This window comes from Platalea leucorodia (genome assembly GCF_965183815.1).
Source record: "Platalea leucorodia genome assembly, chromosome: 13".
In the NCBI taxonomy this organism is placed as follows: Eukaryota; Metazoa; Chordata; class Aves; order Pelecaniformes; family Threskiornithidae; genus Platalea; species Platalea leucorodia.
Window position 1 is genome coordinate 14,867,945 of NC_138835.1, and position 22,119 is coordinate 14,890,063.

Consider the following 22,119-nt stretch of genomic DNA (forward strand, 5'->3'; position numbering starts at 1 on the left):
GGAACGAGCTGCGTGGCGTGTACTCAGCCTTTGTAAAGACGTGCCCTGGCACCTGCAGAACAGCAGACCCAAGAGCTGGGTCTCTCCTGGGATGGTACGAAAATCCCCTCCTGACTTGGCAATAATCAGCAGCATTTGTCAGCGACTGTACCGACAGCTGGCTGTTACTGGGCTCTGCACCCCAGCCTGGACACTGAAGAGCTTGCAAAGCATCTGTTCTCCCCTCTGAACTGTTTCAGCATCCACCTCTTAGGAATCCAGGAGCCCAGCTATCACCACCTAAAGCCTCACTTCTTAGGACTTGGCAACAAAAATGTTTCAATGATTTGCTTTTGGGAGAGAGGTCACAACTGTAAGAAAGACACTGGAAGCACAGACAGCCCAGGGCCAGCTTACCCAGCATGGCAGGCGCTCTGTAAAAGCTGCTCCTCCTCTGGTCGCCTGCTGTCCTACCACTGCAGGCAGCGAGCAGTGTTTTAGGACACCAGGCTCATTCGGGAGCGCCAAGACCGCGTGGTCCCACGTGCTGGCTCGCTGCTCCTCCGGGCAGGAGGCAGACAGGTCTCCCTTTGATTTCGGACCCTGGCCCTGGCCGCTGCGTGCTGCGCTTCTTGAACCGCTAACCCGAGTTTGTTTGATTTAGCGATATTATAGCGTTGGGGGAAGGTAAGCCTGGAAGGGTCTGCTTGTGCCGATGGAGATGTTGGCTAACTAGCTGCTGGCTGATGAATTGCTGCTATAGGTGATCTAATTAAAGACAGTATTTAGTTTACTGCTGCTTTATTAGGCTTCAAATTGAAGTAGAATTGCCTTAGCTAATACAATTTACAATTACAATTTTAGCTAATGAGCCCTTAGACATATGGTGTGATTTTTGGGGTTGTCCTATGCAGGAACAGGAGTTGGACTCGATGATCCTTGTGGGTCCCTTCCAACTCAGGCATTCTGTGATTCCATGAGTCCCTTCCCTTCCCTCACCCCCACCTTCCCCAGATTCTCTTTTGATAGGCTTCCTCCCTCTTTTGTGTTTCCGAGATTTGGTCCTTTATGACAGCCAGTATTTTTCACTCCTACTTTAACTAATGGAAATATAATTGCACATGCATCTGATGGTAATGATGGATGTAATTAACCATCTCCACATCCCAGTTCCTCTGCCTATTTGTTTGCTGAACACTATCGCCTTCAGGTCAGCTCTGGCCTGCAGAAAATATCTCAAATAATGGCGATGACTGGTAGTAGCTGAGGCAGGTACCAGTGCCTGGAGGTAGATTTTAAAGGCTGTAGCACCATACAGGCAAAGAGCTTGGCACCGGCGGAGTCCCAGAGTCGTCAGTGCCAGCTCTTGCCAATTACAGCCTGTGCTTCTCCATCCAACCTCTGTGGTGGCTGCCACCATGAGGAAGGGCTCAAGCTGCGCTGAGCCCGCTTTTTGGCAAGTGTTGGATGCAGCCCACTCTGGGGAGAGGTGGAAAGCAGGGGAAGGGAAGAGGCTGGGAGCAAGCCACATGGCTTGCATCGGGGAATAGCACATCTTGAACCCTTCGTAGGAAAGTGACAGCGTAAGGAAGTGCTTTGTCCATCTTATTGCTAATCAAACCACACTCATCCCACAGCCTGTGTGTGCCCGGAGCCTGCTGGAATCATCTACACGGAGCAAGCAGAAAGGACGCTGTCCCCAGCCTGCTGGAAAGCAGACCTGCCACCGTCCCGGCTCTCGGCTGAAGCTGGGCTGGAGCGAGTGGGTGAGAAGCCAGCAAAGCCAGGATCAGACTGCAGCAGGCTCCTCCTCCAGAGGCTACGGAGAGGGAAGGAGAGGCGGGGAGCTGGAGCCAGCAGCTTCAGGCTGCCTACCTGCACCTTGCCAGCCGGGCTGGGGAGCGGGCTGGGGACCGGCATCTTCGTCACCCGCATCCCATGGGGTGTGCGGGGCTGCCCCGGGAGCATCTCCCCGCCTCCAGCCCGGCATGGAGAGCCTGAGCAGCAGCCTGAAGAAGAAAGCCACAGAGCAGCACTACAGGGCAGAGGTGATGATTGCTGGAGAGCAACTGAGGTAGGAGGGGATGGGGCCCTTCTCCAGGCTGGGGCAGGGCTGTGGCCAGGGTTAGCCCTGGGGCTCTGGACTGTACCCCATTAGCAGGAGGCTCAAAGCTTTATCCTTGAGCAAGTGCTTTTCCCCCAGGTGCTGGTGTCTCCCCCTCCCCAGTATCTGCTGATCCTTCCTTCACCCACCAAACCAGTGGTGAGCCAGGTCCTTTCCCATATTACCTTCTCCTGCTGCTCCTCTCTGGGCATCTCCTGCCTTCATCTCCAGGTGCCAGGGGACTGGCAGGTGGCTTTAGATGCCAACAGATTTTTCTAATCCCTTTGCATCCTCCCCTAAACCCAGAGCCTGATGTGGTGACACTGAGCAGCCTCCCCAAGGTCCCTGGTCCCTGGCTGGATGGGGACAGCACCGCCTCCGGGGGCGTTCGGACTTTCGGGGGTGATTTGGGAGCTCGTCCCATGGGTGCCGTGCACCTGAACTGTTTGGCACAGCAACACGTGGGGTCTTCCCTCTCTTGAAAGTCACTTTTGGGAACTTCTGCTGGTTTGTAGTCCCAGTTCTTGGGCAACTTCTGAGGTTTTTTTTCTTATGAAGACAGAAATACATTCTCCTATGCAAGAAAACCTGTGTCACTGAGAAAACCTGTTCCTTGTGTAGCTGGGGTCAGACCCCCCCCTCCCCCCTTCTTCTAAGCAGGCGACTGCAGGCTTTTCTAGCTCTTGAGCAGAGTTTGCCTGTTTGTATCTGGAGTCGTCCTGCTTTGCTTTGAAACGTGGGTGGAAAATAGGAAATATATCCTTGAATAATGTAAAGAGCCCAGAGCCCAAGTTTGCTAGCATCAGATTCCTAAAATTAGCTCTGTGTTGCGATGTTGTCCGTTCTCAGTGAGTCACGTTAGCTTTAGCATTATTATTTGTATTGTATCAAGGATTGATAACTTCCAACTAAGGATTACTGCCCTATCTTGAAAACACAGCCCATGCCCAAAGTGGCTGGATTTTAAATATGTGGTGATGGTTAGCCACATTTCCAGTCTATTGTCCTTCACAAATATTACTGTCCTAGCTCCAGAAATTAAATCTTTTCCGTAGCTAGTGACTGGGAGAGCTGCCATTGGGGGTGGAGGCTGCATCAACCTTTCTGCCTTTGCGGTGTTTGCAGTCCGTGTTGTAAGCAAGGCTTTGAAAACAAGCTTAACTCCCTTATAGGGAAAAGCAGCAGCTGATCTTGCCTCATTTCAATAACCCAGTGCAAGAGACATAAAGTTATGACTTCTTCCATCTTCTGGGCAGGGCAAGCTTATTCATATTTGTATTTCCAGTATTTTATTCCTCTGGAGTGACTGAGGTTTAAAATGGGTCCTGTAGCCTGGGCCAAAGGAGGAGGTCAGGTATTCAGAGAGAAAATAAAATAATCAAGATGTGTTAAAACTGATCAGTGTGGGTGCAAGGGGAACGACGTGGCTTCCTTGCACCTTTTGCAGGACGGGAGCGTGATCCCGGACCATCTGGTGGTTGTGACTGTAAGGAGGCGAAGGGGATTCAATAAATCTGGTTGTGAACAGAGCTCTTCTAGTACACTGCACACTGTGCTACTTCTTATAAGCAAGGTAAAGGCATAGTACAAATGTTACACTCTTCTGAAAACCAATAATGCCAACTCTTTTTTTCCTCCCAACATTCGTCTGGAAACTTCACTCCTTATTGCCAGCATGAATGTACCCTGAGCCTTTAAAAAGGATGTTAAAAGCCTGAAGGGAGGCCAAGTTTGTGCAGGGAGGGAATATCTTTCCACTAGCGTGACTGGGATAAAGTTGAATAGAAAACCCAAAATATATGTACTTTTTGGGGCACCCATATTTCCCCCCCATAGCTGGAGTGCCTTGGAGTTTCCTGGTTAGGGAGCTCCCAAAATCTGACAGTTTTCAGACCAAGCCCATCGCAGCAGGTTGCAATCTTGAACTGCCTGCTCCTGTTCAGTTTGCTACCCCAGGGTGAACCTGCTGCAGGTGATCTCTGCTGGAAGGGGTGACAGGAGGGGTATGAAGCACGTACGAGTGGAGAGAAGAGGCGAGAGCTCTCCCCTCGCAGCCCGGCAGACGCTAAAACGGCGCTGCTGGGAGACACGTGCTGTTTTGCAAACAGCGCAGCGCGGGGAGCAGACCCAATCCGCCCGTGGGCAGCCTTGGCTGCTTCACGCCCCTGACCTGCTCTTGAAAGGCTCAAGCTCGTTGTTGCACGGAGAAGAGCGGGTGGGTTTCACCCAGCAGGACCGCTCTCTTCTTCAGCGGTGTTCGTGAGTAACGGGTTTAAGTGCCAAGGAAGGACCCCGGAGTACTCAGCGCTCACAGTGATGGAGAGGTGGGTCCTTTTGGTGGTGGCTTGGCACACAGCAGTCACATCCTTCTGCTTCGGTCAGGGCAGGAGCCTGTTCCCACTGCAGAAAGACTGGAAGGAGCTCCTGGCCAGCACGGGGTGTAAAACCTGGGGAGGAGGGCAAAGAGATGGACACCAGCCTGCAGCTGGTCCCCTCCTTCCCTGCAGCTTGTCTGGCTGAAAGGAGAATTGAGTGATGCAGAGCAGAGCACCCTGAGCGCTCGAGTCTGTCTCTTGTATTTGGAGGATCTTACAGCCTGGCAAGTAAGGAGTTAGTGATATGAATCTTCCTGGGAACTGGATGTCCAATAGGTAGCAATGGGGAAACTGAGGCAGAGAGGTTGGATGATGCCTCGGGCAACAGCAGATGGGGGAGGCTGAATCTCTGCATTGTGCTCCCCTGCTTTCCCCCAGGTAAGGGATCAAGAAGTATCTAAAGGAGTCTCGTGGTCTGCCCTGACTCTGTAAACCTCGATCAGCAATTAATCATAGAATCATTGAATGGTTTGGGTCGGAAGGGACCTTAAATATCACCTGGTTCCAGCCCCCTGCCATGGCAGGGACACCTTCCACCAGACCAGGCTGCTCAAAGCCCCATCCAGCCTGGCCTTGAACCCTTCCAGGGATGGGGCATCCACAGCTTCTCTGGGCAACCAGATACAACGCTGTTGTATCTACATAAAATCTCAAACATTTTTTTTTCCCTGTTCTCCGCTTCCTGCCCTGCCTCCCCGCTATTGTATTTAACCAAATAAACCTTTGCTTCATCTTTACAGTTCTTTGGCTTCCCAGCAAGTTTGCAAATCCCTCTGAGTTTGGTTTGGCCAGAGGACTGAGTCTGTTCAGTGTCAGGATGCGTTTCCCAGCCAGAAATAGCTGCACAAGCGAGGGGTGAGGGAATGCTTCGTGGGGATGGCCGGGAACAAAACAGATCCTAAAGGAATCGAGGGGAGAGTGGATCCTGTGCTTCAGGCTGTGTCTGCCAGGGTCCCTTCGCTTCCACGGGGACGCTGCTTTCTACTCCATCGAGGAGGAAGAGGAGTTTTGGGTCTTGAGTCTCTCCCCATCAAAAAGATGACGATGATAATTTCCCCTGATACTTTGGTCTTGGGTTTGACAGGGCTGCTATCTCAGACTTGTTCTGCACATCTCCCGCTGTCGATCGTTTTTTTTCAGACATATAAACTTGCATAAAACTCACACTAGTTTGACTGGGCATTGCATGTTCCTGGGTGGTATTCCCTAAGAGAGGCGCAATTAGTCATTTCTAATTGCAACAAATGGCTTATCTGCACAGAGATATTCTGGAACAGCTACAGTGCTTTGAATTCACACCCTGCTGTAATCTGAATTTCTCAAGTATAGACAAGTCCTTGTGCACTCTCTTCTGGGTATTCCTCATGGTCAAGGGAACCAGCTGTTCTCTAATAGCTCTGTTAAGCTCTATTAACTGCTCTTAAATGTAAGATGTACTTGGTAAATTTATGTCTTGGACAAAAAAAGTGAGAGGAGAAGGAAGGTTTTCTCCTATGAAGAAGAAAACTGATTTCAGCCACTGTCCAAAATTTTCAAAGGCGCTGAGTGTTTTATTTGGATATTCAAACTTGAGACGATGTTAAATAAAGTGCTCATACCTTGATGCTCTGGAAATTGGGCTCACTTCAAGGTGTGTAGCTGAACATGCCAAAGTTGGTGTTCCTGGCCAAAATCTTGTGTCCGCAGGAGGTTTGGTGGTTTTCTGTTGAACTCTGATCTTTTGAAGTGGGGATGTCTTCCTGGAGGAATCCTGGGACGCTGCTTGATGTGGCGGTCACCAGGTGAACGCCTCTGGGCTCCGTTATTCAAAAGACCAGACTTCGTGATCAGAATGACCTTAAAATGCCTATCATTAAATTTTCAGCACTGCTGGAAGTGAGGACTGAGAAGTAGATTTGTGCTTGCCGGGATTTCTTTTTGAGATTTAAATCCCTTTTTCCTATATGTACATTTAAATACAAGCAGGAAAATAAAATGTCTCTGTACCACTTTAGCCAGGCTGCCACAGGCGTGCAAAGCTCTCCCCTCTCCCCCGGACTGTACTGGTGCTTTTGCAGACTGGGAGTGCAGCAAACTGGGTTTTGCTGAGCCTGTTTGCAGTGGTCGTTTTGCCTGCATGTGCCTCTCCAGCAGCTATTTTGCAGATATGCTGTTGTAGCTGTTGCCGCCTTTTACTGAGCACTTAGGTTTTTGCTCGTTTGGTTTTTTGGTGGATTTTTTTTGTATGTTTTTTCTTTGTTTGTTTTTGGTTGTTTTTTTTTCTCTAAAGATAGGAACAGAAAAGATCCTTCGGATGATGCATCTTTCCAGGGCCATTCATGTGTTCTTAACTGCTGTGGGAATGCAAACCAGAGTTAATATCCTTGAAAGATCCACCTTGGCATTTGAGACGCTCAAGGTCTGCTTACATGGGTAGGAGGTGATGGAGAGCGCTGCAGGGAGACGTTCCCACTCCATGCAGGCACGTGCAAGTTCTTGGTGCAGAGTATCTATCGCTTCAGGGATTGCTCTGGCTGTGCAACTATGACACAGTAAAAGCAGCACCTTTTCCAACACCAGAAAGCCCTTTGCTTGGGAGTAAGCCTCTGATTTAGAATCTCACTTCTGAAATTGTGTGAAATGTGAACACACAGAAGTAATCAAGAGAGGAGCTCCTGGGGTTGCTCTCCAGCAGTGGACACCCGTAACGCTGCTGGGAAAATGCTGGCCTGCCAGAGGAGCAGGGAACTTGTGTTTGTAACTGCTGAAGTGACTTAAACTCTTGATTCCCTAGAGGTTTGTATGTGTTTTTCTTTTCTTTCTCTTCTATTTACACTGCTGCGGATGTCCCCTTCGACAAGGTTACACAGGATGAATAATGATGTCTTTCTAGTGACCTTGACAAAGAAACAATTTGCTTACCCAACGCAGCCTACCCAAAGCAAACGCACGTGAAAGCGCAGCCACTGCCAAGCCAGGAGTGTTTCATAAGAGTCCGCTCTCATGTTCCAGCAAGCATTTTCTCCTTGTCTTATTCTGCTTTTTTTTTTTTTTTTTCCTTTTGAAGTAGTAGTATGTACATGGGGTAGGTTTTGGCATCTAGAAAACTCACTATATTGCATTATACATCCTTCCTTAAGTTTTTTTTTTTATCTGGAAGCACGATTGTAAACTACTCATAGTTTCACTGGCTTTGCTTTTGCAACATCGTACGTGGACTGGTTTCTAGAGAGCGTCAGCTGAACTGTTCGAAGACGCAGTTGGTATTATGTCCTTCTGCGTCTGAAGGACAGAATTTGTCGTCTCATGGTTGATGGGAAACTGTAAACAAGGGGAAAGCGAAAAGACCACAAGGACACTCAAGCTGTGCATCTTCCACTGCCCTGGCTCTGCGGGCAAGAGGGCAAACGTCACAAACTTAAAAAAAGAAGGTCCAAGAGACTGCTGCTCCAGAGGCACTTAAATACCACTTAATTCCTATCCTGGCAGTTGCTCCCAATAGAATAGTTTCAGAATAAGTGTATTTTTCATTTTTATTTTTTTTAAATCCTAGGTTTTAGTAGTATTATTTGCTGAAAGTCTTTTTTCTTCTCTTTTTTTTCCCCTACAAGATCTGTGTGTTTTCTGCAGTATTCTGAAACGTGATAAAAAAAGACCTATAGGGGAAATAGTATTCTCCCAACCAGTTTCCATTCAGGTGCTGTGTGATTATGGTCTATGTGTTATTGTGGGTGAAGGGGTGTGTGTGTGTGTCCATATGCATGTGTGTGTATATATAGTCTTTATAGACTCCTGCAGACTCTTGATAGCAATAGAGTACTCTCGGTTAAACATTTCTTATCTCTACCAAACACGCCTCTAAAGTGGCATCCCACTTGCTGATTACTAAGGAAAGCAAGCATATAAAAATGACTGCTTGTCTTCTCCCACAGCAGAGGGATGTCGGGGTGGGGAGCCTCTCTGCGGTTGCTGCTGCCTGGGTCTGATTGCATTTTGACAGCGGACCGTGAAATAAAGGAAAAAGCTAAAAACTCTAAAAATAGCAAGCAGCTGTCTGTTGTAGGGTGGACTGCTCTGTTTGGGTAAAATCCACATGCGGAATGACCGCTGGTCACTTGCGGGAATGAATCTTCCAGGTAGAGAGAGTAAAACACTGAATATGGACTTCAGTGTTTGAGGGAGGCCAGTCAAAGGCAAGACCAGGAGCTGGTTCTGCATGAATCTTTGGTTTAGTTTTTTAGTTACCTGGACGGTCTGAAACTATGTAGAGTTATTCTGACTCATAGTAGCCTGAGCATTAATTACGTCAATCAATTACTAAATCTTCACTCAACAAAAGTTTTTACCTTAAGACTTTTGAGAACCTCGTATTTGTAAGTCCTACAATATAAGATAATCCATTATTACCTGATAGATTTTTAGGATATTTAAAACTTCTCATATGGTGCCTGAAACTATTGTCCAACGTGATGTGGTATACACATAACTTCTTCAAAAAGAACAAAAGAACATGAGGCATTAAATTTAAAAAGGCTGCAGTGATTAATACCTTTGTAAAATACGCTGGCCTGGGGCAAAACTGTGAATTGAAATGAATAATTTGAAACCAGCAACATCCTGGAGTTACAGAGGAGATATTAATTAAACATCTCCCCTCTCAGTCTGCTGCGTGCACTGGGCATTTTCCAGGGTTAGTATTTTGGGAACAGTTATGACTACAGGGCAAAAGTTTGGCTCCTGGACACATCTCCTGCCAAGCTGGGTTGGCTTTGGCTTCAACACATAAGATCTCTGTGCCCTGTGGCTTGCTCAGTTGTTAAGGTCCTTTTAAAAGTCAAAGCCATACTCACCTGAGTAACCTTCACCCATATATATCTTTCCATTGGAGTCACCAACTAGCCGTAACGTCAGGGTTTTCAGGATAGGATGCTTGTTGTTCTCGTAAACTCTGTCCCAGCCTATCCCAGTTTGAACCAGAAAATGTCAGGACTGTTGCTGTGGATTAGTGGGTACCTGGGTTAGGAGGTAGTGCATGGGGTCCGCCTGGCACTCGTCTCTTAGACACACACAGGAGAAATGAGTGCTCCCGTTACCGCTCCCACCCTGAGCTATGACTAAGAGTTTGTCCTGGGGGCAGCTACATTCCTGCTTTCATGGTTATGGGGAAGGAGAACTAGACACAGAACCGTGGCAAGATGACAAATGTAAGTACTTTTTTTTTTTTTTCTGTGTTTTGACCCTCTTCACAAACTCCAGTTAGCTGCTGTGTATTTTTTAGAGGCTTGTTGAGAACAAAAAGACACGTATGGGTCAGGCTACGTCTGGTGCAGGCAATTCTATAACCTGCGTAGTGATAGTAGGAGAGAAGGGGATGATGAAGGGAGGCTCCTTAGGATTGACTGATGCAGTCTTGCAAAGCAAAGAGGTTTGGTTGAACTTATGTCGATGGGTGCTTGCCAGAAATCCCAAATAATCGGTGATTTCTCCAAGCTGGGCAGATGCAAGTTCCCCTGTAATACCAGCTATGCTCAATGGCTGCCTTTCTTTCTAGGCTTCGCCTCCACGATGGGAAGCTCATTAAGGACAGACGCTACCACCTCCGAACATACCCAAACTGCTTCGTGGCGAAGGAGCTCACAGACTGGCTGATTGACCACAAAGAAGCACCGGACCGAGAGACGGGCATCCGCCTCATGCAGAAGCTGATGGACCATTACATCATCCATCACGGTGTGTGGGTTTCTCTGCTACCTGCTGAGCCTCCCCAGGGAGGTGGCTGTCTTTCGGGTCACCACGTGTGTCCATCAGCCCAGGATATGGAAGCATGGCCAGGTTCATGACCTTCCTATGGGTGAGGGCTCCTGGAGAAGCTGGGAGATGATGGGCAGGCACGAGGCTGTATGGGGTTGGATCTGTGTGAAGCTGTGTTGTTTTGGGGGATGTGCCAGTTCCCTGCCCCAGAGAAAAAGGACGTGGGCTGTGCACTGGTAAAACAGTGTCTGAAGTGGCTTTTAATTGACAGCAAGTTCAGTAATGCCTGACCTATATTGCCCTACAGCAATTGCGTCGGCAGCCGGTGGTGGATGTTTTTACAGAAGCTGGTCTAACTCATGTTTATGTCATGCAGAAGAGGAAGCTGAATGATAACACATGCTTCACATCTGCAGGAAAGTTGATTTTTTTTATTTTTTTACCATAAGAGCCCAGCGTTCCTCAGTTTTCCCCATCCATGCTGGGGTGGGACAAGTAGGGGTGTGGAGTCAACACCACTCAAAGCAAAAAGTCAGCTGGTACCTGTAAACCTGGGGCTGAAGCAATCCTGTAGGAATGCTTCCCTTGGGAATTAAGTGTGTGATGCCATTTCAAGGGCTTGCCTGTGGAACCTGTTAAAAGAAAGAAAAAAAAAAAAAGGAGGGGGGGGGAAGGAAGAGGGGAAAAAAAGCAGCTTGGTGCTCAAGCCCAGCTCTTAGTATTCAGGCCTTGCTCTTTTTAAAAATTCTTTGGAACTTCCAACAGTTTTGGATTAACTCAGGTCATGTACTGTGGTCTCTGCCTGTCCCTGAGCTGCAGAGCAATCTCCAAGGTCCAGCCCTTGGTCCCGATATAACAACGGGAAACAAGCGCTTCATGTTAGCGAAGAGCCGTTTCTCTCCATGTGATTTTCAGGCCCAATCAGGAACAAAAGTCCTGGATTTTCAAACAGGCCTGGGAGACCACGGCCCTCGATGGGAAGGGTTGTGGCTGAGCTGCTGACTCTTGGCTGAGCCCTCTTGCTTCCAAGTCTTTGGGACACGGGCTATGGTGACCTGGAGTTGGTGGTAGTTTGCCACAAGAGGATGAAGCTGAGGAGGCAGAAGCAGATGACAGCCATACCAAACTCAGCCCTCTCTTCCCCCCTCTTCTCTAGGGTCCAGAAATAGCTGCCTTGGACTACTTCAATGCAAACACTCTTTGTTGCCATCTCTACTTGCCGAGGTTAATGCCCTTTACATTAAGCTACCTTGAATAAAAATAAACTGCCTCTGTGCTTTATCACAAAAGCATAAAGCTGAAACAGTGAGTTCTCAGTAACCATTAACACTTAAAACTGATTATTTTTCCATCTCGCCAGCTGACAGTTTCAAATAAATCCATTAGTTAATTAAACCTGTGCAGCACTGGGTACCAGTGCTGTTTTGATTGCTTATCGCGGACGCGTCCCTCCTGCTTCTGTGATAATTCCTGGCAGGACGCAGAAGTTGACTTTCCAACTTGCCTTATGACCGTTAATTTTCATTAGTCCTATGGAAACGGGGCTGCCTGCTAACCACAGCGCTGTGCTAAGTGCTTTGCAATTGGCTGTCTAAATTGTTTGCCCTCTTCTCCGCTGGGATCCAGAAGACGATAATTATCTCATGAAGATCCTTGTCTGTGCTGCCTCTTAACGGTCTGATGTGGTTTGAGCTGTTATTCTATTACATGCTGGAAACGCGTTGAAATTGGTCTTCAAATAGCAAAAGTGCTTTGGTTTTCTATGGGCGCAGTCCTGTGAGGTTTTATGCTCAATTCCCAGCTGCAATGATATCCGAATTGTTGCTCCTTGCAGTTGTTAAGATGCAAACTTTCCTCTTTTAAAACAACCTTCTTGACCTGCCTTCTTGCTTGGTGAGTCACGGGCTTTAGCGTCCTCATTTCACACCAAGACAACTGCGCAGGAGGAATGATGACCTCCGGATAATCTGACAGTTTTTAACATTGAGCTGCTCGCCAAAAGGGGAATGAAGTTTTGCCAGTCTGCTCAGAAGAATGAACAAGTGTTAAAATTTTCACAAGAAATATCTTGCATCTTTTGAATTTCACTCTAGTGGATTATGTTACTTTAGCGAGGAAATGTTTGTGGGTTTTTTTTTTACCCTTTGACTAATTTGCTTTGTTTTCCAGGCATATTCTTTACTCTGTTTTTTTTTTTTACTGCTGAGGTTTCTCCTTGATTCAGATGGGTGGACTTGAAGAAAGGCAGGCTGACTGATTTAAGAGCTGGACTGTGATTTTTTGGGGCTAATTTTTTTTTTTTTTTTTTTGACTTGTAGTCTAGGAATCTGTTGCAGGCAATTTTTTCTCAAAGCTGTATCCCAAATATTTGCCTGCTAAATCTTGCATGCACTTAACAGCCATGCATTTACAGATTGTGTGCTCATCCCCAAGATAAAACAGGCTTCTTATATAGATTTGATTATTCCAGTTGTATGTGCCTAGCTTTGAAGAAAAATGTCTCTCCTGAGATCAGTTTGCCATGCAAATGAATTGGGCAGCGTTGGCACAAAATGGTGTGGAAAAGTTGGTGGTGTTATACATTTTGGCTTGCAAGTATTTTTGACAGGGACAGAGGTGATTTTATGGGTTTTTGGATGCAGTGTTTTTTTTTTTTCTTTCCTCCTGTCCTCCAAGTTTACTTACATGTGGCAGTAGCTTTCTAAAAAAAGCTGATTGAGACAATTCTCATTATTTTCTTTTAGTCTAAACCAAAACATCAACATTTAAATTTAAAAACTAAAAACAAAACAAAAACCCAAAAACCACCACCAACAAAAAACCCCCAAAACTTCCCAGTTTGTTCTAAGGAACATTTTAGTGTCTGGATCAAAATGTAGACTCAAACTCAAGCTTTCCCAAGGTCCGTTCAGTGGAACTGACCTCTCCCACCAGCACGGGCTGCAGGCATTTGTAAGCACCTCATCTGGGGACCGAAGGCTCAGATGCTGGTTGCTGCATGGTACGAGGGGCATAGAGAAGGACATCGCATGCAGCCCCCCTAGCTTTTAACCTGGAGATAACACCCTGCTGAGTCTGTGCTCTGTGCAGCTCTGTCTGTCCCTTACAGACTGACAGACGCCCGCAGCACTGACATTCCTGCTCTGAACTCCTTTCAGTCTGCGACGAGCACTCGGACTACAAGGATGCCAAGCTGCTGTACCGCTTCCGCAAGGATGACGGGACCTTCCCTCTCAGTAAGGACGTGAAGGTCTTCATGAGAGGGCAGAGTCTTTACGAGAAGTACGTGAGTCCTTCCCCTGCAAAATAACTCTGAGCAAGGGGCATCGGGAGTGCGGTCTGCTGGCTGTGCTTGCTGATGATGCTCTACAGCTGGAAGCCACAACTACAGTCGGCTTTTCCTTCTCTGTACCCTGTGCTGTAGCGTTGGGAAATGCTCTTTCCTGAGCCCTGTCGCAGCCACAGGACAACTGACCCCTTTGGGGCTGGGACAGGAGCTGTACTCTGAACTCATGGATGCTTTCAAGGGCTCCAACCCAAGTGCAGGTTCTGGGATCTGGTACAGGGCAGCGCTAGGGTCCAGGCTGCAGTTGGAGCGCTCCTGGGATGGGCACGTCCAGTGGCTGTTCCCAGCACTCCCCCACCCCCCTGGGTGAGCCGCTTCCACCAGAACTATTAGGACTTGTGTCCCACCAGGTTCAGCGGGGTATAGGATCTTCAGGGCCCTCATGGGCCTGGATCCCTGCACCTCGCTTAGCCTATTTGCAAAGTTTGTAATGGAAGAACTAATTCTCAGACAGCAAAGAAAACTCCCTCCATCTCCAAATGTTTAGTTTTCTTTGTGTTGATTGTTTCTGGTTCTAAATCCAAGCCATCTTCCCTGGCACCTCACGAGTCATTTTGTTAGACTGGGTTGAACCCCAGACCCTCCTCTGGACCCCTTTAACACCCCTCTTCACATCTTCCCCGTCCTCAAACCCTGGCAATCAGATTCACAAACTGGCACTGAGGGAGAAGTCCTTCAGCCAGGTGGGCGGTGATTTCAGCTGTCTCCATGACCCTCTGGCAGATGTGCATCGCTCGTACTTCGCTTTTTTTCGGCCATGGTGGCGGTGGGACCGGGGAGAGCATCCAGCACATCTCATGGCTGAGCCCGCTGCACCCTCTCGTGGAGGCACTGGATTTAGCTCTCGCATATGCTGCAAACTGAATATGTGTTTACTGAAATGCACCTTCTCCATCAATTCGGACTATGCCATTTGTTGTGTGCATTCGATTGCTTGCTTGGCTTTCCCCTGCGGTCTTTAGCTGAGGCCACAGCTGAACTGATTCCGCTGAAGCTGCTTCCTCCGCGGTGATGAAGATTTACAGAGCTGCCTGACTGCAGCTCTGCATTTCTCCCTCCCTTCCCGCTGCTCCCAGGCAGCAATGTTTTGGCTGTAACGCTTTGCCCGCTTCTCTTGGCCTTTCTTCGGCTGGCTGCAGCACCCGCGTGGGATGGCAGGGCTGTACAGCATCACGGGAGCCTTGTCCCACCTCTGTGCCAGGCTGGTGAGCGTGGAAGAGTCAATTCTGAAGGTGAGAGAGGAGAACTCGGTGAAGTACCAGAGGACTTTCCTGGGCTGCGAGATGATTGACTGGCTCGTTCAGGAGGGAGAAGCAGAGAACCGAAAGGAAGCGGTGGAGCTGGGACGAGCGCTGCTGGAGCATGGGATCATTCAGCATGGTGAGTGAAGGCCTGGCTGGAGCCGGGATGGAAAGCAAGAGATGAGCATAGTTGTCAAGGCTGCGCTAGGAACAAATCCCCATTCATGTCATGCAACAAGTGCTGGTCAAGTGCCCACTTGGTGATGGCAATGGGGCCTTTTAGTTCTATGTTTGGAGCTGGTGACCTTTGAAATCGGAGCGATCTTCCACCACCCACAAAGGCTTTGAGTTGAAATCTGAGCTATTGCTCTTCAATTCTTCAAAGCCTCCGGCTGCAGGACTGGGATTCACCCCTGGGTTTGGAGGGCCGGGTTGTGAGGATGTAATGCTCAGCTCTGCTTGGCTGGAGATCATAACCATCTGCAGGAATTACGCTTTCAATTCGGAAGGCAGGGAATCCTCTGAGCCTCTTAGGACAGCGGCAGGTGGAGGTCTGTGTCTCGGTAGCGCACCCCTGGGAGATGGCATCTGCTGGGGAGGTGGTCTTGCTGTTCCTCCTTCCCTGCAGGTAGCATTTTCAAAAAGTCAGAAAAACTGCAGTAGGACACAGAGGCATTAAAAGCAATTAATCTGGGTCCCTCAGTATATTTGCTATATATTTTTTGCACCCCCTCAGCCTCTCCCTCCTCCCTTGTTCTCTCCTAGTCTCCAATAGGCATCACTTCTTTGACAGTGACATCCTCTACCAATTCTGGATCAACTTTCGACGGAGGCGTCGTCTCACAGAGTTACTCAACGAGAACTCTTCTCGCGCCCTCTCTGAGAGCCCAGACAGCCCCTTCTGTCTTCGCAAGCTCAACCCGGACCCCGGCAACACCAGCTTTCTCTCTGGTAACTGTGGATGCGTTTGTGGAAGGGTCTGAAAGCAAGGATTATTTTACTGGAGTATCCCTGAGCTGAGAGTGTTGCTCCAGCAGAGCGTAGGGTGTTCCTCCAGGCATGCCATGAAGTAGCCACCCCTGCCACTGGTTTGGGGTGGATGTCACGATGCAGTGGCAGTCTCTATCACAGCTCCCTGTCCCAGGAAAATAACTCAACTCACCATCAACTCAGCTCTTGATCTTTCTTTGAAGCTAGTGTTACTCTTTCTAAGCAAAAATGCCATCTTCAGTGCATGCTTACCTTTCAGATGCGGGTCAGGCTGGTGGGGGAAGTTTGTTGTTTTAAACTAGTCTGTTCCTTCCTTGGGTAATTGTTATTTCTGCCTTTTTCAGTCCAGACCAACAAGGAGATCAAAATTGTCTCAGCAGTTCGAAGGAGCAGCATCACTTCCCTCGCTGGAAACTCCAACCCCTACTTCGGCACTACTCCTACGTTGGTATTCCCTCCTGTGGCTGAGTGCAACCCCAAATCAGGTCTGGGCTTCTGCATTGCCCTGTCGTTGCACAGGAGACATCTGTTCCTTCAGGGCATGGGCTAGCTCAGGCCTCAGGTCCAAACCCATCCACTGTCAGCTTGGTGACTTGCAGGAGGAGAGGGTCAGCCTCACCTCTGAGTCTTGATTTGAGAAGTTGTGCAAGTGTTTTGAAAAACATTGAGATGAATGCAAAGATTTCTGTGTGCAGTAACTACAGCTGGTTCTAACATCTTCTATCAGAAATAGTGTGGCCAGCAGGACCGGGGCAGGGATCGTCCCCCTGTACTGGGCACTGGTGAGGCTGCACCTTGAATCCTGTGCTCAGTGTTGGGCCCCTCATCCCAAGAAGGGCACAGAGGGGCTGGAGCGTGGCCAGAGCAGGGCAGCGAGGCTGGGGCAGGGGCTGGAGCACAAGGCTGGGGAGGAGCGGCTGGGGGAGCTGGGGGGGCTCAGCCTGGAGAAGAGGAGGCTGAGGGGAGCCCTCATCGCTCTCTGCAACGGCCTGAAAGGAGGCTGGAGCCGGGGGGGTCGGTCTCTGCTCCCCAGGAACAAGCGATGGGACGAGAGGGAACGGCCTCAAGCTGCGCCAGGGCAGGGTTGGGTTGGGTATTGGGAAAAACTTCTTCACCAAAGGGCTGCCAGGCCCTGGCCCAGGCTGCCCAGGGCAGGGGCTGAGTCCCCATCCCTGGGGGGATTTAAAAGCCATGTAGATGTGGTGCTTAGGGTCATGCTTTAGTGGTGGCCTTGGCAGTGCTGGGTTAACAGACTTGATGATCTTAAAGGTCTTTTCCAACCTAAACAATTCCATGATTATGATTCTATGATCTGTTCTCCAGCCCATGGCAATCCCCAGGCAATCCCCTTGTTAGAGGTTTCACTGTATGAAACCCTTGATTCTGACAGGATCTGTCACCTTCTGCTCTAGTGTTAAAGAGACCTGTCACCAATGAAGAACTCCTGTCCCCTGGGGCCCCCTACATCAAGAAAACACTAACTGTAAGTGACCATAGTGAATGGTGTTGCTAACCCAACAGTATCGAGCTCTCTGACTGCTCTTTGATAGCTGTCTGCTGCTCTGACCTCTGTATGTTGAAACCTTGATTGCATCTCACATCATCATGGCTCTTTCTTGGTGAGTCTCAGTGGGTCAATGCCTGCAGATATTCTTGTGGGTGGAAATGTGTGCAGCCTCTGCTTTAGTTTAATGCATATTAAAAGGGTAGATCAGGAAAGAGAATGTTTCCTGGACAGAAAAATGCCGGCTTATGTTTCATCCAGCTCCATACAAACTATAGAATCAGTCAAGTCTTGTGACAGTTGAGACTTTGACACCCATCCTCTGTCACACAGATTTCACCTTTATGCACGGCTTTATGCATCTTTCGGGTTCCTGCTGCAGATCAGGTGTGTTGATATGATCCATCAGCATCTGACGGAGCAGCACTGAACGGGGAGCATCCGAGGGTCACTCTTGCCTTTCTTATGATGAGCTTTTTTCATGGACAAAATAAACACCCTGCAAAATCTCCAGGATGCTGCAGACAACCTGAGTTTTGGGCTTTTGCTTTTCTAGTTATTTCTAAAGCTGTAGGACCAGTCAAGGCACGGCTGGAGAGTGCTGGGTGTAAATGTTGCAAGACAGTTCCTGCCCTGCAGATCCTATCGTGCTTGTTTATTTTTGGGTAAAACTTCTCAGCCCTTTCCTGCCTGCCTTTGAAAGGGGGAATCTCACAGTGGCCAGTTTAGGAAGCGTGAGGGCTGTCTTGCCATACTGGTTTGACACAAGTGGGGTTACAGAGGAGCTGTCGATCAGGTTCCCAAATTAACTGTGCTGTAGAAATTGGTGGGAAGGAGCAAGAAAGATAAAGCTGGTGATTAGTGTGGCATGTATGAGGACGTGCCATTCTCCTGAATGCTCTTGCCCTGCCCTTCAACCCTGCCAGCCTGGGCATTCAAGGCTTATTTCTTTCTGCTTAGCTGTGCAGTTGCTGTTATTTATTTATATGGATAATGTGCAAAGTCCTTTGGAAATTCCTTTTCTCTTTCAGTCACATCAGATGGCCACAGTATTACAGCAAACTGCTCTGACAGACTGAGATCAGAGTGGGTAAAAATTAAGGGTGGCTACTTCCACCCTGGAAATGCTCTCCTGTGCCAAGGAAGAGACACCCCGTGCGTGCTCTGGAAATGTTCTCCACGTGCTCTTGGCGCATGCCTTGCGCTTCAGCTTCGTGCTGCCTGTGCTTCACTCTTCTGCACTTGCTGGCAGGGAATATTAATTGGAAAGCAGCTTTGCAGAGAGCAGTTAATCTGTGGTTCTGCATCTCGGTGCACAGCCCTTTCTCACCCACCCATGACTGTTTAGGATCATGAGCAAAGCTCTCCGTCTCACTAGGAACTCTTGTATCTCCTCTATCCAGCGCTCTCCTTGGTTTTTTAAAACCCTTTTGTTTTGCTTGTAGATTGTGGGGGATGCAGTGGGCTGGGGGTTCGTGGTTCGAGGAGGAAGACCTTGCCACATCCAGGCAGTGGACCCAGGAGGACCCGCTGCTGCTGCAGGGATGAAGGTACTTCTTACTCGTGGCGACTTAATAGGAGGCAGGACTTATGTCCTGTTTGAGCTTTTCAGGCTGAACACATCCTCCGTGATAATGCCTGCAGCGGAGATCAGTCGGATGGAGTCGGCACGTGGAGCTCCGGCAGCGCTGTGAGCGGCGGAGGGAAGGATGCTCTCCGCAGGCAAAGCGCACTGCGCGTGGCTGCACGGCGGCGGATTTGACTTTTGCCAGGGCAGCACCGGGGCTGTGGGCAGCTAAAACTGGAAAACTCTGTCAAAACTAAGCTGTCCCTGTGGTAGACTTCGGAGCTGTCGAAACTGTTGGAGCTGCTAAAAACAAAGCAGTGAATTCCCAGTTCAGCTCTGGTAACTGTATATAACCCCAGTGAAGCAGGGAAGGAGCAGAGCTGTATCCTGAATCACCTGCTCTCACAGCTCCTGAGATGTAACGCATTTTGCGTTTCTCTGCTACTAACAACGTAGTTCCACGTGGAACTATTTTCCATATACATGAAAGCTTAATAACCTTAGACTGATGCCCTGATTTGATTCATCAAGTAACTTTCAGTATTTCCAGCTCAGGTGAAATGAACTGAGGTCTTGAAACTCATTTTAGACCCAGGCATGTATGGGTTTTGTGTGTAGAGTTTTAGGCATGAATGGAAGAAATGTTGAGTTTCACAGTTCCCTATAAAAACCCCAGCAACAAGGGATTAATTTCTACAATCTGATATGAGTCTAAAGTCACATGGATATTTGATATAATGGGACTCTTCAGAGGCAGAGTGTGACTCCTTGTTTGCTTCAGGCAGGATTGGAAGGATTGAATTTGTTTCGTTTACTCAAGAGCCCAGTTAATTTCTCCTTCCCTAATCTCATTTGCTCCCAGATTGCTAGGTGTTAATGTTGTGCCTCATTTCCATCTGTGAAATGAACCACTGCTCATAAATGAGTCTCTTTCTGTTAGCTCACAGTCTAAATCCCTTTGGTCCCTTTTTTATGATATTGTGATCGTAGCACAGTGGTTATTAGTGTAGCTTATGGAGTGGTAATGCCTTAGGGATTGCAGGATCTTGTGCAAGTTGTTTGCATTGCAGCCTCTGGCTCTAGTCAGTCACGGGCAGAAGTTGCCATGAAGGCATCGGCTGGAGGTAACTTGCCCTTCTCTCCTTGCAGGTGTGCCAGTTTGTTTTCTCAGTGAATGGTATGTACGTTTTGCATCTGGACTATCAGACCATCAGCAGCCTCATCATGACAGGACCACGAACTCTCGTGATGGAAGTCATGGAAGCCATTGAATGAGTGAAGGAGTCTCATCCCACCGCTGTTTGGAAAGGCAGGACACTCCACTAAGCAAGGATGGACTGTGGGGAGGGACCAAGCTTGACCATTCACTGTGAAATGTTAGTCAGTCATTTTAATTATATTTTCAAATAAATACATTCTAATGGACAAGTCTCGGATTTTGATGTTGAAATATTTGTCTCTACCTGATCTTGAGAGGGTCTAAGCTCTTGCAGGTCCTTTTTAATGCCAGCGGGAGAGTTCAGCACATCACGAAACCAAGCCTTAGGACAAGCCATTCACCCAGCCAAGCTGCAAGGCAGGTGGTACAAGCTGGTAAGCAGCAAGACGTTTGATGCCAAGCAAGTGAGTACGTCTGAGCTCCCCTGAGTTGTCTGTGCACTCTACCGAGAACACAATGTGCTTTCCAGATGGCCCAATAAGCCATGCCATCGACTCTGTCAAGAAAATAAGGAAATGAATACAGTGATGTATGCTTCCTTGTAAAGAAAGTCTAAGGCTCCTGCTACTCTCTTGGCTTAGCTACGCTCACAGTCAGGACTGGTTGCTCTTTCCAGCTGTTTCTTGAACAGGTGAGACTTCCATGATTGTGCTTTTTAAGCATTATTAAGGGGTGGGGGCACAAATTCATTAACCAGCTTCACCTTGGCATGGAGCCAGGCAGAGGTCCCAAACATCACAGGCTGCTGCCAACCTAGTGACGGGAGGCAGTGGGGGAGAGACCCTAAACAGCGTCTGCCCCCAAGGGAATGTGTCATAGTCGAAGTTTGACTCTGGAAGGGAACAGAAATGAGTTAAAGCCACCAAAATCCAGCCCCCCCAGGCCCTGTTGCTCCCAGGATGACTGCATTTGCAGGCAATGCAGAATATTCACATACAGATTACCCTGGAAGTGAACTAAATACAGAATAACAGGTGATAACAAGAAACTGGGGAGGTTTCTTGCTTTCCAGTTCGCTGAGCATCCTGCTTGTGATTAGCCTGCAATGCTGTGTGTACAGCAGGATAATTTCCAGCACTCTTGGTTAGGGCAGGTCCCTCAGTGCAGCTCTTTTGGCCACCAACCATGTCTTTAAAAAATAAAAAACAAACAAACCCAAAACCAAAAAAACCCAACAACAACAACAACAACAAAACCCAAAAGAAATAGTAATTTTGATTTGTGTTAAAGTGGGAGCTGACTTTCTTGGAAAATCCAGTGTCAGCTGTATATTAGGTATTGTATTACTGCTGGCTGCCTTTTTTTTCCTTGGTATAAAGGGATATGTGCTCCCCCAGCGCTGGTGCGGAGGTAATAGGACGACTTGGAGCACAGCGTTCCTGGAACATGGTCCAAGCGAGATGTTTGCCTTGATAATCCACTGGGGTCCTTCCAGCCCCTAAGTGAAACCAGACAATCTATTAAGCCATTTGTCAATGTACTCACAGTTGTTACTTCCAGGCATTCAGTGCACAAGCAAAGCAGCATCCGTCTGCCTTTTTGCTTTTTAAATTCTGGTTTGTGTTGCTGGTCAGGGAGGGCTTGGGTGTCTGAGGTGGCCCCAAGTTTTAACCCAGAGTGCAGGGCTTGAACTAAAATCAAAGCCAGGAGACCACAGCGTTTTGTGGGCACCTTGGGAAAGGCAGGCCAGAAAGCAAGAGCCCGAACATAAGCACAGGAAGCAGCTCCAGATTTTTCTGACACAAACAGAGCACAAATTTTAGCTCTGGAGCTGAATTCCCTGAAAGTGAAGTGCAGGTCTGTGGTCTTTCCTTTCTCGCCTCCTCTTAGTTTTAAAGGAAACTGTAGCAAAGCTGAGCAACTGCTGAAATCCAGTAGGAATTACAGAGGAGGTAATTTGTGGTATTTACGTGCAGGGCAGTGACAGCTCTCTCTCCCCAGGCTACCAAATGCTCCATGTTTTCTCTTAACAAGATTTAAGTGATTTCTTTTGGTGTTATCCTTTGGCCCGTATATTGTGATGCTTTTAAATACTTACTAGATTACAAAGCAAAACGACAATGA

At 48.2% G+C, this 22,119-nt stretch overlaps 1 protein-coding gene across 8 annotated transcripts; it reads left to right on the forward strand.

The window, feature by feature from the left end:
- Positions 1-1,833: 1,833 nt before the first annotated feature.
- Positions 1,834-20,366, forward strand: LOC309597144 (DEP domain-containing mTOR-interacting protein-like). 8 transcript variants are annotated; one of them, XM_082326220.1, is made up of 10 exons: positions 1,834-2,053; positions 9,989-10,167; positions 13,347-13,470; positions 14,736-14,914; positions 15,541-15,726; positions 16,110-16,250; positions 17,178-17,248; positions 18,715-18,819; positions 19,986-20,212; positions 20,330-20,366. In XM_082326220.1, exons 1-9 carry the CDS (start codon positions 1,968-1,970, stop codon positions 20,109-20,111), a joined length of 1,197 nt encoding a protein of 398 aa, XP_082182346.1. In that variant the 5' UTR covers positions 1,834-1,967; the 3' UTR covers positions 20,112-20,212; positions 20,330-20,366. The 8 variants fall into 8 exon arrangements, with proteins under 8 accessions (XP_082182346.1, XP_082182348.1, XP_082182345.1 ...); XM_082326222.1 differs by having other exon boundaries at positions 20,068-20,212; positions 20,330-20,365; XM_082326219.1 differs by lacking the exons at positions 19,986-20,212; positions 20,330-20,366 and having other exon boundaries at positions 15,569-15,726; positions 17,156-17,248; positions 18,715-19,948.
- Positions 20,367-22,119: the final 1,753 nt, after the last annotated feature.